This window comes from Scyliorhinus canicula, chromosome 2 (assembly GCF_902713615.1).
Source record: "Scyliorhinus canicula chromosome 2, sScyCan1.1, whole genome shotgun sequence".
Taxonomy (NCBI): Eukaryota; Metazoa; Chordata; class Chondrichthyes; order Carcharhiniformes; family Scyliorhinidae; genus Scyliorhinus; species Scyliorhinus canicula.
This window is the reverse complement of record NC_052147.1, coordinates 95,417,779-95,435,793: the sequence shown is the minus strand read 5'-3', so window position 1 is coordinate 95,435,793 and position 18,015 is coordinate 95,417,779. Positions and strand designations below refer to the sequence as shown.

Here is an 18,015-nt window from a genome sequence, read left to right as displayed (position 1 = left end):
ATCTGTAATTCAAATTCATCAGCGCATATATATTCTTAACTTGCTGAAATTGGTCCTCTTCTAATTGTTTCCTTTTCAAAGCTAGTCTAACCATATGACACCGTAACAACAGTTCCCTAAACCGTCTCTACTGATACTTGCTTCACCTGATCAACCTAATTTCCCAGAATCCGATCTGGCAACGCCACCTTCCAAGAAATGGATTGGATAGAAATGGTTTTTGAAAGATACTTTGATGTGACTTGTGGGTCCGACCCTAATGTCACTTTGTCTTGCCCAAACAGGTACTCATTAAAATGCTCACGTGCAAAGATAACAGCCAGACACTTTCTCAATCAGTGCGTGGTGTTGTTCTGTTTGATTTAATGCTGTGGATGAAAATGCAACTGGTTGTCCTCATGCAGTCAGTCCTGCCTTGCTGGCATCACACTGTTGCTTGTTATGCTCTCTCTTTAATTGGTTTTGTTTATGGCGGTTAATATGGTCGCCATCCTTAATTCTAATTATGCTTGCTCAAGAGTCGCCAGGTATCTTTTCAATACCGCTACAAGGTTCAAAACCGAATACTGATCGAAGACTCAATACACCAGTTAGTAAGTTCGAAATCAATACTCATTTATTTACACACACAGTCAATTATACTCATGCACAAACTCTACCACTAAACTATCGCTACTACTAAAGCCTATACTTCGCTTCGGGTGCCCACTCAGTCAGAGGAACAATGGCCATTGTCCGGTTCTGAGGCTGTTGGGATCGAACTTGTATGGAATAGTAGCTAGGAGCGTCTATCTCGTAGCGTGCGTTGACTTTGGACTTGCTTGTTCTGGTGCAGCTGCTAGGCAGGCCTCTCGTCGCTGAGAGCCAAGGCCAAGAAGAACGGTTCTCTCTTGGGGTGCTTCTTCTTATACCCAAAGGGGGCTTTGTGCATTTTTGGGTGGTCCTTGAACTTGTTAATTAATTGAACCCAATTAATTGGACCATATCCTGATCATTGGTATCAATTTCCTCCAATAAAGGGGTGGCTGCCTTGATTGCTGGGCGGGCCCTAGGTGGCCTTTGGCCTGCTTTGTTCTAGTCTCCTCTGGCGCCGGGGTGTCTGCTTTAGTATCGTTTACCTAAATGTTTCTCTTTTGTCCCCGGAGATGGCTCATTAGTATGCTAATAGTTTTGCAGTATCGGTCTTGTCTGGGAGCTGCAAACTTCAATCAATAGACAAACCTTGCACCTGCTTGCTTTCTCAGCATTGTCCATTTTTCCCTTCATTCTCTGCAAGTGTCCATTTTGTAATCGGGATGTGGCCACCTCAGGTGGCTACAAGACGGAGGGGTAACTTCTTCATTAACGTTGAAGTACCTAAGCACTGCCGTTTTCATCATTAGTTGTCTGATGTGAGTAAAAGCTGCTTCTGTTCTGTACCCTAATGCCACTGAACATCCTTTGCATTGAGTTTGCGTAGTGGTTCACATTCTGCTAACAAGAACCTTGCCAGGTAGCTAATAAATCACTGCCTTCACATCAGTTGGTTGCTGCATCTCGGCTACAGCTCTTACCTTTTCAGGAACAGGGCAGACTCTTTTTGCTGTCAGTACATTATTTGTGTGCTTCCATTTATCTACATTTGCAGTTTCTTTTTATTCGGCTTCAGGTTCATCTGGCGAGCTGTCTCGAACAATCTCACCAGATTCTGATCATGGTCTGTGATCGCCTTTTCATCTTACACACCTGGAAGATCATTAATTATCTCATGCTGACAGTATTGATACACTTCCGGAGCAATAGGAATGCCAAATGGCACGCACAACCATATGTACCTCCCAAGTGGTATCCAGATATAGTCAGGAAAATGTTGTTTTCATACAGTTTCACTTGGCAGTATCTATCCTTGGCATCCAAGGTAGTTAGTTGTGGCAACATTTCTTCAATAGTTTACGTTTGAGAACTCTCCAAAGCTTTATTGAAGTCCTTTGGATCTATGCACACTCAGCTTTCCAGAATTTTCACTGCTACCATGTTGATAATCCAGTCTGTACGAGTGGTCATTTTCTTGATTATTCATATCATTTCAAGCTCCTTTATCTTATCTTTTGAAAAGTTGGAATTCTCCTTGGAAGATGCTAAGTTGGTCACACACTCTCATCTACTTCAATATTATATTCATCAGGAATATATTGTGATATTGAAAACAGGCTGACAAGACACACAGGCCAGGAACAGAAACTTATTCACAATTCTCTTACTCAACAACATCCAAGACCTGTAATATTTCTTAGGATTTGTTCAGCGGTCAATAACTTAGTGTCATGTGAAACACTGCAAACCTTCTGCTACTTGGAGGATTACCAGTCCAAGCTTTGGACTTGTTTCAGCTGTGATGACTGGATATTGCTTCCTGTCTACTATTTGGAACTAGAAATCTTCTTTATTCCCAATGCATAGGCTCTCACCTTAATTTGCCATCTTGGGGTGAGCATTGCCCATCATATAGCTTCAACTTTACATTTAATGGTCACAGTCTTGAGCAACTTCACACAGGCCTGCAAAGCTCATTATGTTGCACAAAGCATCAGTATCTATCTCATTAACTTGATACTGTCCATTTGCAGCCGTCATTCCAGTAGTCAGAAACCATTTTTTCTTTGAGACTTGAAGATGCCAACCTGTTCAAAGGTGTAAAGCGATTAGTCAGGTTCATCATCTAACACCTCTAACAACCATCTGTTTTGGCTTGGTTTCCTTCTTTACAGCAAAACACTGTACAAAGTGATTCAACTTCTTGGAGTTAGAACATTGCTTTTCCCATGCTGAACATGCTTCCTTTTCTCTTGTGGTGTCTTCTGCAATTCTTACATCCGTTATCCAGCCTTAACCAGCGCCGGCCCTAGGGTTGCTGGCGCCCCGGGCAAGCTGAACTTCGGCGCCCTTGGGGGGGCGGGCGGGCCGGGGCGGGACCGAGGGGGCGCGGGGGGGGAGCGGACCGAGGGGGGGGGCGGGGGGGAGCGGACCGAGCCGGGGGGGGGGGGGGGGGGGGGGGGAGGGGGTGGGCGGGGGGGGCCTGGGGGAGGGCGGCCACCGCGCATGCGCTGGTTGGCGCCCCGGGCAACTGCCCGAGTTGCCGGTGCCTTGAGCCGGCCCTGCTTAACCTTCTACTCTTCTGCAAATGATTCTTCCTTCTCTCCATTGTTTTGCGCTTGAAAGGCCTAAACTGCCTCTCAGCAGAGTGCAAAGCCTCATCAATTCTCTGCATCTGATTGACCACTTCAGAGCTTCTAATCATGCCAGTAGCTTTCTTGAGAGCAAGTTTCTTTTCACAGCAGGATCTCTTGATCCTCAGACATCCCTATCTCTGATCAGATCACCCTTCAGTTGCTCAAACTCTACCATTCATCTAGACATCCCAATGCCATCAATGTTCTTCTCCTCTACCTGAGCTTTGTACCCTTTGTTATTCCTGCTGAACACACAGCATTCATAAGTAACATTAGGAGAGCGCTCAAAGTGGGCAGCACAGTAACACAGTGGGTAGCACTGTTGCTTCACAGCGGCAGGGTCCCAGGTTCGATTCCTGGCTTGGGTCACTGTCTGTGCAGAGTCTCTAGGTTCTCCCCGTGTCTGCGTGCGTTTCCTTCCTCCACAAGTCCTGAAAGACATGCTGTTGGGTGAATTGGACATTCTGAATTCTTCCTCTGTGTACCCGAACAGGAGTTGGAATGTGGGACTGGGGGCTTTTCACAGTAACTTCATTGCAGTTTTAATGTAAGCCTACTTGTGACAATAAAGATTATATAGAAAAATATATAGGTGGGTCCTTAAGGACTCCAAAATTTCACAAGACCTGTTTTTTTCTGTTTCTCAGTGGGGTCTAAGGTGCAACAAAGCTTGTAGCACACTTTCCCCGGCATTGATCATATAGTTGCTACTCTTGTTTGTTCAGTTTCTTGTTTAATTCTGTGGCAATTTCATTGTTTTGTTAATGAGACTGGAATAATTTCTAATTTATTTTCAAATCTGCCTTGATCATCTTTGGAGCACGCACTGAAATACTCAAAAGCTATACTGACTTGCCCATTGACGAATATACTGTACAAAGTTGCAGACTGAAGTTTGAATTATCATTTGTTTCTCATAGCTGTGGCTCTCTTAGAACTATCAAAGCCCACTCAATTGTTTTTTTTTTTATTTTTATTTTTTTATTTTTTATTTTTTTAAATAAATTTAGATTACCCAATTATTTTTTCTATTAAGGGGCAATTTAGCGTGGCCAATCCACCTACTCTGCACATTTTGGGTTGTGGGGGCGAAACCCACGCAGACACGGGGAGAATGTGCAAACTACACACGGACAGTGACCCAGAGCCGGGATCGAACCTGGGACCTCAGCGCCGTGAGGCGGTTGTGCTAACCACTAGGCCACCGTGCAGCTCCCCCACTCAATTGTTAACTGCGCAGTCCATACATCATGTTTCAAGTGGTGGATCAAATGACTTATGCCCGTAAGCCCTTGTACACCAAGGATGACATCAGAGATCAGATGACGATGGCAACTCTACGGACACATTGCACAAGGGCACTTATTCAAACACCCATCTCTCCATCTACCCATGTTGGTAATGATGGGTCACGACCTCTGGCTGTTCACGCCTTCTTTTGCAGCCACTCAATGACATCCTGGCTCCAGAATCAAGGAGACAGCATGCTGTGATAGGCAGTGTTTTGTTTGGTGGGTGGGGAGGACGGTGAGGCGATAGTCCTTTCAGAACTAGATTTCTCCAATGGCTGAATCCTGTTTTTAAAAAAAAAAGTTTCTGGCTTCCAATAAAATCACACAACTAAGTTGTCTGGGAGATTAACAATTTAAAAAAAAGTCAACAAATTAATTTGTATGGTGTGTAAATTGTGGGTGTGGTTCTGTGTTCAAGCAGTTTGGTTTTACATTTTAGAGCAAGCAAGCTGCAGAAGAGAAAATATATCTTGCAAATAGAGTTTAGTTGTATCGGCTAAAACGTGTGTTAACAGAAGGACTCCTAACAGTAAGTTGGACTTGTATTGCCAAGCTGAGAGAGAGAATTTTGGTTGTAATATTCAAGAATACTAGAACCAGGAGAGTTCTGACCTGAGGTGGCTACCCTTTGGTCATTGGAGCTACCTGTGTTTAATCTGGAGTCTGCAGCTATAGGAGTGTTGGAGGAGATTTGTGGAGAGTGTCTTGCTGGAAAAAAGTTGAAGGTCCAAGAAATCTCAACCTGTATACAAATCTTGAAAGCGGTACTCAGACCAAGCAGTTTATCTTTCATTTTTTTAATAAGCAACTGTCTTGAAGTATTTGAAGGGTCAGTCAAATAAGTGTTGAGGGAAGTGGAGTGAAGATGGTCGATTCAAATTGTAACTGAGTTTACTGTACTTTTATTATCATTAACATAGCTGATTATTTGTGTATTTATTAGTATTAATGCTCTTTGATTTTTGATTAGTAACATTCTTTTGATTGAAACCATCAGCCATGCAACTTAATTCTTTTAATAAATACCTGGGTTTTTGGGTTCTAAAATAAGATATAAAAAGTTTACTTACTTCAACGAAAATTATAACAAAACCATCCTTGTACCATCCATCTGCAGCCACAGGAGCACTTGTCCATTTTCCCAAACAATGAATGCCCTGTTGCATTCCCTTTTTCCCCCCTTCATTCTGCTCAGCCACTCGTGGTGTCGTGGACTTGGCTGTGCCTGTACTCCCCAGAAAAACCACCGTCTTCACTAATATTCGGAATTCAATACCAGTTAGAGAGTGAGAAACACTTGGGACTTGCAGCTACCTCATACTCCTTGTTTGTCTGGTGGGCAACCAGTATATTTCTGTCTTCACCTCTAAGCAGAAACATGCTATCCATGTAGCCTCCAGAAGTTTTCCACCGTTTCTCCCCTTAACCGCAATGGACAGGAGGGGTACGAGCAGCCTCCATCTCACCTCTTCCGAGCCCCGGCGGGCAAATTTAGTCTTCTCCAGTTTAAAGAATTCTGCAACATCACCCAACAACGTTGACACCCTTGGTGGCTCCACTGACCCCACTCCAGTAGAATTCGTCGTCGGGCAATCACCTGCCACCCCACCCGGCAACTCCCGTTTCTGCTGCAATTCCTCCAGCGTGCAAACCTTTTTCCACGAACAAGTCCCACACCTTTTCCACCCCTTCCCTGTGCCGCCGCCTGTATGTTGCATCCGTCCCTGCCGGGGCAAACCGGTGATTCCCACAGATTTGGGCTAGTATCGACATCCCCCCCCCCCCCCCCAACCACCACCACCACGCCAAAACGCCACCTCAGCTGGTTCCAAACCTTTAAGAATGAAGCCGCCACTGGACTCGCTGCATACCTCCCTGGGTAAATGGAAGTGGGGCCACATCCAGAGCCCTCTGATGTACCCCCACACACGATGCTTCCTTCACCTGCACCCACACTGCTCTTTCCTCCCCCCACTATTGGCGGGCCTTCTCTGTATTCATCCCCAGTAAAAATGCAGCAAGTTCAGGAGTGCTGATTTCTTTGTAGAAACACCCACCGAATCCGTGGCATCTTGCCAGCCCATATGAAAGCTGGGATTAACCTGTCCACCTTACTAAAAAATGCGGCTTGCAAGAATATTGAGAGAGACACTGAAACACAGTAAAAAATATTAGCAGGACGTTCACCTTGACCTTTGGCAACAAATCAAATTCAACTGCAGCTGCTTCCACTCCGCCAAGAGTTTCCTTGTCAGGGCTTGAGGGTACTGCCTCCCCACCTCCAAAATAGCACCCACCAATCGCTGCCTCTCCACCGTATCCTTATGGACCTTGTACGCAATCACTTACCCCTGCACCACCGCTTTCGACAGCTTTCAAAAGTGGAGGGAGAGACCTCCCCATTCTGATTAAACTCTATATTCTCCTTAATTACCGAAGCTATCTTTCCACAAAATTGTTGATCCGTCAATAGAGCCGAGTCCATCTTCCACGGGGTTCCTTGTGACTGGCCCGTGCTTAACCTCACATCCATAAGATCAGTTCCATTCCGCCGCTTGATCCTTTTAGTTCTGAAAGTTTATTTACCTCGGGTGCCTATTCACCTTTCTTTTGAAAACATTGCTTCTCTCTATTTCCACCATCCTTGAAGGCAGCGAGTTCCAGATCATTACCACTCGCAGCGTAAAAAAGGTTCTTCATGTCCCTCTTGCCTAAAAGCTTAAACCTGTTTTCTCTAGTCCAGCAATCTATTTTAACTGAAGAGCCTTTTTAAAAAGAAAATTGGGAAGAAAATATTGGGAGCCGTAAGACCGATTCAAAATTTCTAAATCAATTGTTTGCCATATTGCCAAGTATCTCTGATGGATTTTTAATCAAATACATGTATTGAATTTTAAATGCACTTTGGATTTGTGTATCAGTAGAAAAAAAAAGCTTTGTCTTTTTTAACTGAACTTTGACAGTAAATGCATCTTTAGAGTAAGCTTTAACTTACCATTTGTAGAATGAAGAATCTTTTACAACTATTGATTTTCATGATTTTTTAAAAATGCTTTCAATAACACATTCAGCAATAATTTATCATCTCCACTATATTAGAAACAATAATGATCACAGCCATTTTGTTCCTTCAACAAAAGGCATTATATATAAACTGCTGTAGCCACACTGTTCAGTTTATTTAGAGCATGATGTTTTTCCATTTAAGTAATCATTTAAAATGCAGCATAATGAATAGATTTTTATCCCCACGGTAAAAACACTACTTTTACTTCTTGACGTTACATTTTTAGTCTTTTTTCATTTTAATGAGATCCAACTGGAAACGTTTGGCAACTGCAAATGAGATGTCAAAAAGCTGCATGTGACTTTAGAGCCACAGATTGCAGAACCCTGGATTAATCCTTGTTTCACCAGTTAATGGAAATCGCTTTTATTTCTCTATCTTGAATAAATCTGTCATGATCTTCTACATTAAATCTTCTATGTCCCTATCAAATCTCCCCTCAATCATCTTTGCTCCAAGGAGAGAAAGCTCAAGTTCTCCAACCTAAGCCTGGAACTAGAATCCATCATCCCTGAAACCTATTTCCTGTGCACCCTCTCAAGGACCCTCGCATCCTTCCTAATTTGTAATGACCAGTACAGGACACAGTACAAGTTGAGACCCAACCAGAGCTTTCTGAAAGTTCAGCGTTAATTCCCTGATTTTGTATTCAACACCACTATTTATGAAGTGCAAGATCCTATATACTTTGCTAACTACTCCCAAAGCATCCTGGCACCTTCAACGATCTATACACGTGAACCCCCAGGTCCATCTGTACTTGCACACGTTTTACAACGGTTCCTGTAAATCTATATTGCCTCTTCCTATCCCTTTGCCAAAATACCTCGCCGCACACTTTTCCACTGCCTCACCCAGTTCACCTCAATAACTTTGTCCTGCCTTCTCTTCTATTTGCATTCTTGACTTCTAACAGCTCACTTCTCATTCCCCATCCTCTTCCATTCACCAGTAATATCTGTTTGCAATCAACATATGCCTGGCCTCTGCTACTCCCTTTCAAAACTCTCTCCCTTATCTCTTCCCTCCATCCTCTTTAAAAACCTATTCAATTGTCATTTTGCTATGATCTCTGTTTTACCTGTGATCCCTGAAGAACCGCAGGCAGCAGCCATCTTATTATAATTTCAGATTTAGTAAAGGCATGTGATTCAGCTTTAACTTGTTTAACTTAATTTTCGAGCTTGCTATTCCTATAAAATTGAATTGACTTTGCTTCTATTCTTAGCAATGTGGAATCGGTGCTAATGATGTGAAAAAACTGGAAGAGGCTGGTTTCCATACCGTGGAGGCAGTGGCCTATGCCCCAAAGAAGGAACTGCTAAATATCAAGGGCATCAGTGAAGCTAAAGCGGAGAAGATACTGGTAAGAATAGAACTAGACCTTGTATTAATTGCAAATATTTTTTGCAAGTGCTATGGAAGAGATTTTCTACTAAGGTGCTTCTCTTGAAAACTGTAATGACTGTGCAGCTAAAAAGAAAAGACAAATCTAATGTAAGATTTTCAACTCTCTCACTTGACGCTGAAGCCAGCTTACATCGGGCATAGTTTTAATGTCAATGGCCTGAATCTTCGAGGAGCAGCAGTCTTTATTCCCCATGGTAGTCTCATTCAGAAAGTTAGGGGGCATGGGATACAGGGAAATCTGGCTGCCTGGATACAGAATTGGCTGGCCGAAAGAAGACAGCAAGTGGTAGTGGATGGAAAGCATTCTGCCTGGAGGTCGGTGGCCAGTGGTGTCCTGCAGGGATCTGTTCTGGGACCTCTTCTCTTTGTATTTTTTATAAATGACTTGGATGAGAAGTGGAAGGGTGGGTTAGTAAGTTTGCCGATGACACGAAGGTTGGTGGAGTTGTCGATAGTGTCGAGGGCTGTTGCAGGTTACAACAGGACATTGACAGGATGTAGAGCTGGACTGAGAAGTGGCAGATGGAGTTCAACCTAGATAAATATGAAGTGATTCATTTTGCAAGGTCAAATTTGAATGCTAAATACAGGGTTAAAGGCAGGATTCTTGGAAGTGTGGAGTAACAGAGGGATCTTGGGGTCCACGTATTTCGATCCCTCAAAGTTGCCACCCAGGTTGATAGGATTGTTAAGAAGGCGTATGGTGTGTTGGCTTTCGTTAACAGGGGGATTGAGTTTAAGAGCTGCGAAATATTTGCTGCAGCTTTACAAAATCCTGGTTAGACCACACACACTTGGAATATTGTGTCCAGTTCTGGTCACCTCGTTATAGGAAGAATGTGGATGCTTTGGAGAATGTGCAGAGATTTGCCAGGATGCTGCCTGGACTGGAGGGCATGTCTTCTGAAGAAAGGTTGAGGGAGCTAGGGCTTTTCTCTCTGGAGCGGAAAAGGAAGAGAGGTGACTTGATGGAGGTGTATAAGGTGATGAGAGGCATGGACAGAGTGGATAGCCAGAGACTGTCACAAGGGGACATAATTTTCAGGAGATTGGAGGAAGGTATAGGGGAGATAGCAGAGGTAGGTTCTTTACACAGAGAGTGGTGGTGCGTGGAATGCACTGCCAGCGGAGGTGGTGGAGTCAGAGTCATTGGGGACATTAAAGCGACTCTTTGACAGGACATGGAGAGCATAAATTCCTAATAAAATTCCGCCGGGTACCCATCGGCACAGGGGCCTTCCCCGACTTCATGCCGATACTGGCCAGCACTTCCCTCAGACCCAGGGGCTCCTCCAACGCCTGCCTCTTTGCTTTCTCCACCTGGGGAAATTCCATCTCGTCCAGAAACCGCACCATGTGGATTCTTCCCCCCCCCCCCCCCCCCCCCCCCCCCCCCCAGTAGTACTCCCTAAATTCCTTGTTTATCTTCCCTAGCTTCGACACCACACCCCCAGTCCGTATCTGCAATATTTCCCTGGACGCAGCCTGCTTTGGCAGCTGGTGCGCCAGCATGTGTCTCACCGTCTCCCCATACTTATATTGCACCCCTATGCAGTTGCCCTACTGCTCTCCCCGTCGTTAGCCTGTTAAGCTGCCCCTGTAACTTTTTCCTCCTCGCCAATCCCTCCACGGTGGGCACCGTCAAATATTCCCTGTCCACCTCCACTATCTCGCTCACTAGACGGTCATGTTCCACCCTCCTTTCCCTATCCGCACGAGCCTTAAACAAAATAATCCCCCCCCCCCAAAAAAAATGGCTGCTGACCCCTCCCCATTATGATTCAACTCCACATACCCCTTAATCGCCGGCCGCACTGATACCTGAGGCGCACCACTCGTTACAGCTTCCCAACCTTAAAATTTTTTTATATCTACTCTGTTTCCTGTTAACTAGCCAATCTTCTATCCATGCCCCCTACACTATGAGCTTTTATTTTCCGCAATGAACTTTGATGTGGCTCCTTATCAAATGCCTTCTGGAAATCTAAGTGCAGTAAACTTGCGGGCTCCCCTTTATCCACAGCACATGTGACTCCTTCAAAGAACTCTAACAAATTAGGTAACGTGATTTCCCTTTCGCAAACCCATGCTGACTCTACTGATTGCCTTCTATTTTTCCAAGTGCTCTTCTATAACAGCCTTAATAATGGCTGCTGACATTTTCCGTATGACAAATGTTGGACTAACCAATTTGTAGTTTCTTGCTTTCTGCCTCCTTCCCTTTTTGAATGAAGGAGTTACATTTGCTATCTTCTAATCTAATGGAAACTTCCCTGAATCTAGGGAATTTTGGGAGATTAAAATCAACACGTCAACTATCTCACTAGTCACTTCTTCCCAGGGATAGCTAGCCCACAGCTGCAACAATTTGCATAATATCACTTCCCTGGTGATTATAGTTTTCCTAAATTCCTTGTCTTCCATTTCCTGATTTACAGCAATTTCTGGGATGTTACTTGTATCTTCGAAAATGAAGAATGATGCAAAATACCCATTTAATTCATTTACCATCTTTTTTACTTTCCATTATTAATTTTCCAAACTCCCTTTCTTTAGACTGAATGCCCACTTTGTTAGCTCTTTACTTGTTTAAATATCTATAGGGACTCTTACTATCTGTCTTTATATTTCTAACTCGCTTTCTCTTGAACTCTAATTTTTTTCCCTCCTTTTTTAGATTAGAACAGTACAGCACAGAACAGGCCCTTCAGCCCTCGATGTTGTGCCGAGCAATGATCACCCTACTTAAACCCACGTAACCTGTATACCCGCAACCCAACAATCCCCCCATTAACCTTACACTACGGGCAATTTTAGCATGGCCAATCCACCTAACCTGCACATCTTTGGACTGTGGGAGGAAACCGGAGCACCCGGAGGAAACCCACGCACACACGGGGAGGACGTGCAGACTCCACACAGTCAGTGACCCAGCCGGGAATCGAACCTGGGACCCTGGAGCTGTGAAGCATTGATGCTAACCACCACTTATTAATCTTTTTGTCATTCTATGCAATTCTTTATATTCTGTCCAGTCTTTTGACCTGCCACCTGTCTTTAACAATTTTATGCTTTCTCTTTAAGTTTGTCACTATCTTCAACTTTCTTTCATTCGCCACTGATAGTGGATCCTCCTCTTGGAATTTTTCTTTCTCATTAGAATGCATCTATTCTATGTATTTAGAAATCTCCCTGCAAATTAGCCTGTTACTGTATCTCTGTTTAATGATCCCTGAACCTCATTTTCTCATTTGCTTTAGCTCTGCTTTCATGCCCTCATTATTGCCCTTATTTAGTTAGGGGGAGGGGGGCACAAAACCATCTGTAATTTGCACTTTAAATTTTATCGAATGGTTTCCAGCACAGCACAATTGTCCAGGGGAAGTTAACGCTTTTGGTCAATTGCAGCGTAATTCCTTACCTGACAACCTCGCAGATAGATCCCCATCGCATTTTTAGGGTTCTGCCCAAATCTGCGCTGCGGGGCCAGGAAGTTATGGGATCATTCTTACTTCGGAGTGCTTTCGCTGAGTTTATGAATTAATCCTGTCTCATTGCCAATATCATGCCTAGTGTAGCCTGCTTTCTGGTTGACTCCAGAATGCGTTGTTCAAAGAAACTATCCCGGAAGTATTCTATGAACTCCTCATCTGATTTTCTTTCAGTCCACATATAGATTAAAATCCCTCATGATTATTTCCAGACCTTTCTGACAAGCTCCCATGCTGTAAAAATGCTACAATCAGTTACTAAGGAGATTTGTATCAGGACGTTTAGAAACTCACAATACAATCAGGCAGAGTCAGCACAACTTTGTGAAGGGTATATTATCTTTGGTAATTTATCAGAGTTCTTCGAATACGTAACAAGCAAGGTGAATAAGGGGGAACCTGGAGATGAGATGTACTTGGGCTTCCAAAAGGCATTTGATGGGATGCCACATGAAAGGTTACAGCCAAATCAAGAGTGCAGGGTGTAATATATTAGCCTGGATAAAGGATTGGTTAACTAATAGGAAGCAGAGGGTAGGGATAAATGGCTCATTTTCAGGTTGGGAAGCTGTTAACAGTACTGTGTTGGGACTTCAACTATCCACACTCTATATCAATGATTTTGATGAAGTGACTGAACGTAGCTAAATTTGCTGACAGTACGAAGATAGGTAAGTTGTCACAAGGACCTAAGTCTACAAAGGGATTGAGATAGGTTAATTAAGTGGGCAAATATTGGGCAGATGGAGTGTAATATTGGAAAATGTGTACTTGTCCACTTTGGCAGAAAGAGTACAAAAGTAATATGTTATTTGAATGATGAGAAACTGAAGAGCTCTGCAGTACAATGGGCTATGGGTGTCCTAGTAGGAATTAAATTGTTGGCATGCAGATGCAGCAAGTGATTAGGAAAGTAAATGTAATGTTGCCACTTATTGTAAGAGGAATTGGGTATAAACATAGGAAAGTGTTGATGTAGCTGTGCAGGGCATTAGTTAGACTGCTAGTTTTGGCCTCCTTACTTAAGAAAAATATAATTGTATTGGAAGAAGTTCGGAGACGATTCATTTGACTGATTCCCGAGATGAAGCAGTTATCTTGCGAGGCAATATTGAGTACGTTAGACCGTTACCCGTTGGAAGTTTAGAAAAATGAGAACTGACCTTACTGGAAAATATAAGATTTTGAAGGAACTTGATGGGGTGGATGCTGAGAAAATGTTTCCACTTTTTTGGGGAGTCCAAAACTAAAGGACACAGTTTAAAAATAAAGGGTGTCCCATTGAAGATGAAGAGCAGGAGAATTTTTTCTGAGGATTTGTTAGACTGCAGTTCTCTTCCCCAGAGAGCATTGGAGGCTCGGTCATTGAATACATTCAAGGCTAAATTAGATTTTTGATTGACAGCGGAGTCCACGGGGGATTGACAGGACAATGGAGTTGAGGCCAAAATCAGAGCAGCCATTACCTTACTGCATGGAGGAGCTGACTCAAATGGTGTAATCCTGCTCCTAATGTTTGTGTGTTCTTTGAGCGAAACTAGTGAATGATGCAAGTAGTGGGGGAGGCCAGAATGATGGAATAGCATGATATTGCTTTCCTTCATCTTGTGGTTTCATAGGAGCTTGCACTAAACCAGCTGTTGGTGGCAGTAAGTAACCATTATTGATGGGTTGCACACTAGTTAATGTGGGGAATGTTAGACACATTTTCACAGACTGAATTTAAATATGTTTTAAATATGAATTCTTGCAAATGTATTCTAAATGAAGGATGCTGCATGTGAAAATGTTAATTTTTTTCCCACAAGTCAGCGGTTACTGGACAATCTTGAAGAATGAATTCATGAACAAGTAAAACATGACTCAATCAATAGTAGAATGGACATGGTATTCAGTAACTCCATATGTGAATTTCATGAGGCATGCTAAATTTAACAAACTTTTGTGGTTTATCGGTCTGTTTTTCATGTTATAAGACATGGAGCAGTCCATAAATGCCTGGGACTTTTATTTTGCAGTGGTCCTAATTCTTTATCACTTGGTGTATGTTTCTTAAATGACGTGCAGCAATAGCGTTTGCTTATGTGTACTCGTTATTACATTATTTATGTGCCCCCTGCCTAATTTGGGGGGGTTGTAAGGTTTGCAGGGCTACTAAATAGCACAGGTGACTTGAGATGAGGTTAGTTCCAGTTAAATTGATACCTAATTATTTTTAATTCAAAATCTCTCCCGTCCCAATCTTTCCGAAAAATATTGATTCTTTCACGAATATGTTTTCAAAAGTCTTCTGATGTCTTGTTGGAAGTAATTTTTAAAGACAAAGTAATGCATGTGTACTCCAAAATGAATACCCGGGCTGACCTTGTTGACCAGATATTTAGACATCCTCTGAATGTGTTGTCCACCACTGCGCCACCTGTCGCCCCATTGGAGAGATTTTGAACCGTTTGCCAGTTGGCTGTTGTTCACTTTACACCATCAAAGTTTGAATTACCTCCAGGAGTGAAAACTATGATTTATTTAATTTCCCCTTGTCTCATCCAGGGTTACTAATGCTATTTATAGGGTTGAAACTGTTGTCGGCTTGCACAATTAACTTGAAAGCTTGAAATATATTTTGTGTACATATGATGGATTATGCATATGTGGTCTGGCGCATGTATAAGTGCGAAAAGAAATGAAAAGGTATTGGGAGCTTGATTTGTGTTTTTCAGCCTACTGAACTGCAATTAAACAGTTTTGCTTTCTGGATGTGGGCACCTTGCCAGTGACACTAATTATAGGAAATACCAACAATACTTGTTGCAACATTTTAATTTAAAAAGACCACATAACTTGCTGAAATTGAATTGGAAATTATTATCTAACTGTGTGGGTTCTTGTGCCAAGCTGACTGAAATTAGGTTGTAATGCAAAAGCCACACTGCCCACAGCAGTAATACTGTGCAACCATTTGTTGACAAAATCCAACCCATTCTTTTAAAAGACTACCAGTAGTTCACGGAATTTTGACATTGAATTAGGTTAGAAATTGAAACTATGAAGAGGGTAGTGAATTGAGAATATGAGTTTCTATTAATTCTGACTGTTAGTTTGCTGGGGAAGAAGAGATGCTGGGCTAGCTTTTTTTCCAAAAGTTCTATCTATTTGTATAAAAATCATGCACCAAAATCCTTGAACTTGTTTTTAAAAAAAATATTTTTATTGGGTTTTGTACATGGTATAAATACAAATATCCATACACACAAACAAAGGAAGAAAAAACAAGTAATGAGAAAGGAGTTTCCCCCTTTTATTTTTAAAACAAAATGGAGGGGGGGGCACCTGGGTGGTGCCTCTAATGTTATTGACATTTTGGTTAGCTTTTTCAGTTGCATAAGCTTCGGCCATGGGTCGTTCCTTGTTGCCGTTCATTCTTTCTCTTTTCGCCTTGCAGTGTGTGTTGTGGCCATTGTCCTCCCCTGTGCTCGCTCCTCCTCCTCTCCCACCTCCTACCGTTTGTGTTCCCTTCTCTGTTTTCCCTTCTGGTTCCCTTCTATTGTTTCCCTCCCATCTCGTCCCCTTTCTATCGCTGGGATTGGCTATCCCTTGTTTCCCGCCCCCCGGGTCATCCCTCACTCCCCTCTCTTCTATCATCTCTTGGCTAGCTCTTCCTGGATCCTGGCTACTTAGTTGTTGGCTAAAAACAGGTCTCAGAACAGTCGGGTGAATGGCTCCCATGTTTTGTGTAAACCATCGTCCGATCCATGGATGGTGAATTTGATTTTCTCCATTTGGAGAAATTCCATAGGTCGGACGCCAGTCTGCAGCTTTAGGTGGTGCTGCTGACCGGCAGCTGAGCAGGATTCTACAGCAGACGAGCAGGGAGGCAAAGGCAAGGGCGCCTGCCCTCCTCCTGATAAAGAGATCTGGCTGGTCTGATGCCCTGAAGACTGCAACTTTTGGGCATGGCTCCACCCTCATCCCCACCACTTTGGGCATAGCCTCGAAGAAGGCTGTCCAGTACTCGGCAAGTCTGGGGCAAGACCAGAACATTTGGGCGTGGTTGTCCTTGAACATGTTGCCTCCCAAATCTGTTAAAGTCTTTCCCGGAACTGCCTTGTTTGAATCCCTCCAAACAGGTTTCCATCTAGCACCAGTTTGGTGCATCATGCAATTCCATCCATAAAATGATTTTAAAAAAGCAGATTTTGACTTTGACTTATTAGGTCCATTTAATTAGGCATCTCTTGGAAATCAAATAAATTGTTTTTTAGTGAGGTATGGTTCTGGCACTAGCACATATTGTAAATGCAAGATCATATAAACAAAATGGGATAAGTACACCCAAGGGCAGAAAATTATTAGGAAAACCAATATTTGATCAGATTTAAGTCTTTGAATTCAATATTGAACTCTTGAAAACTTGGAAATAAAAATCTGGTTTCTGGATTTAATTATGTCCTAAGGGCATTCCTGTGCCCCTGTCAGTTAACGTTTACTGAGGTTGGCAGAGGACTAGGGACTTAGGGGAAATTTATAGCTTTATTAACACTCCTTTATAAGCTTTGTGGTTAAATTTGAATGTCCTCCCACGTTGCACAGCTGCCACCTTATCTAATCTTTGTTTTCTTTTGTTTTAGGCTGAAGCAGCTAAACTTGTGCCGATGGGCTTTACTACAGCGACAGAGTTCCACCTGAGGCGCTCAGAAATCATTCAGGTCACAACAGGGTCGAAGGAACTTGATAAACTTCTACAAGGTATATAGAATTTTGTTCAAAAGTTTCTGTGTGTTCGGATAAATGTTTGAATGAATTCAAGCAACACCAGTTGCCTCACTCTATTCTTTCCTGCCCTGCATCTCCCGGGGCTGATCTCGTAAACCTCCTTCCTGTCACAATTAGCTTTGAACCTATGAACTCTGCCTGCAGATGGTTATCACGGTTTCTCTCCACATTTCCCTCCAGAATGTATGTTCGCTTGCTAATAGAGCCCTTGCCATCTATCGACTTAATGTGGACGATCACTCTGACATGGCCTTGATGGAGAAATGGCTGAGTAGTGGTGATGATTTTTCTCTTTTAATTAAGCTTTGTCAAGGCTATATCTTCCACCATTTGCTCAGCTCAAACCATTGCATCTTCTGGCAACTCTAAGCATATTACCTTGTTCCACTGTTACACCGCTCATTTAAAATCCTTGTTCTGTACTGCCCACCCAAATGTCACTCCAAATTCCTCCGAAATATTTCTGATTTCCTGTCTCTGCAATGAGCAACTTCTCATCCCATGATATTAATCTGCTTGTCTACTCTTATTCTCTATCCTCGTGAGTTTACTACATTCCTTTCCTCCCCATATCTCTTCTCCCATATAAGTTGTCATACCCACATATACTGCCAACCCCATAATCTTGCCATCTCTTATAACCATATTGTTATTATCAATGATAGGGCGATGAGGAGGAACTACTTCTCGCAGAGGGTGGTGAATTTGTGGAACTCGGTGCCCCATAGCCCGGTGGTATCTGAATCATTAAATGGTTTCAAGAAGGAGATAGATAG

General features: G+C 42.9%; 1 protein-coding gene across 1 annotated transcript in view; it reads left to right on the top strand.

The window, feature by feature from the left end:
* rad51 (RAD51 recombinase) overlaps positions 1–18,015 on the top strand; it is a 131,276-nt gene that overhangs the window by 45,375 nt on the left and 67,886 nt on the right. The window contains exons 3-4 of the mRNA XM_038783538.1: positions 8,797–8,934; positions 17,095–17,212. Of these exons, the coding sequence (XP_038639466.1) occupies positions 8,797–8,934; positions 17,095–17,212 (256 nt within the window). The remainder of the gene's footprint in view (positions 1–8,796; positions 8,935–17,094; positions 17,213–18,015) is intronic.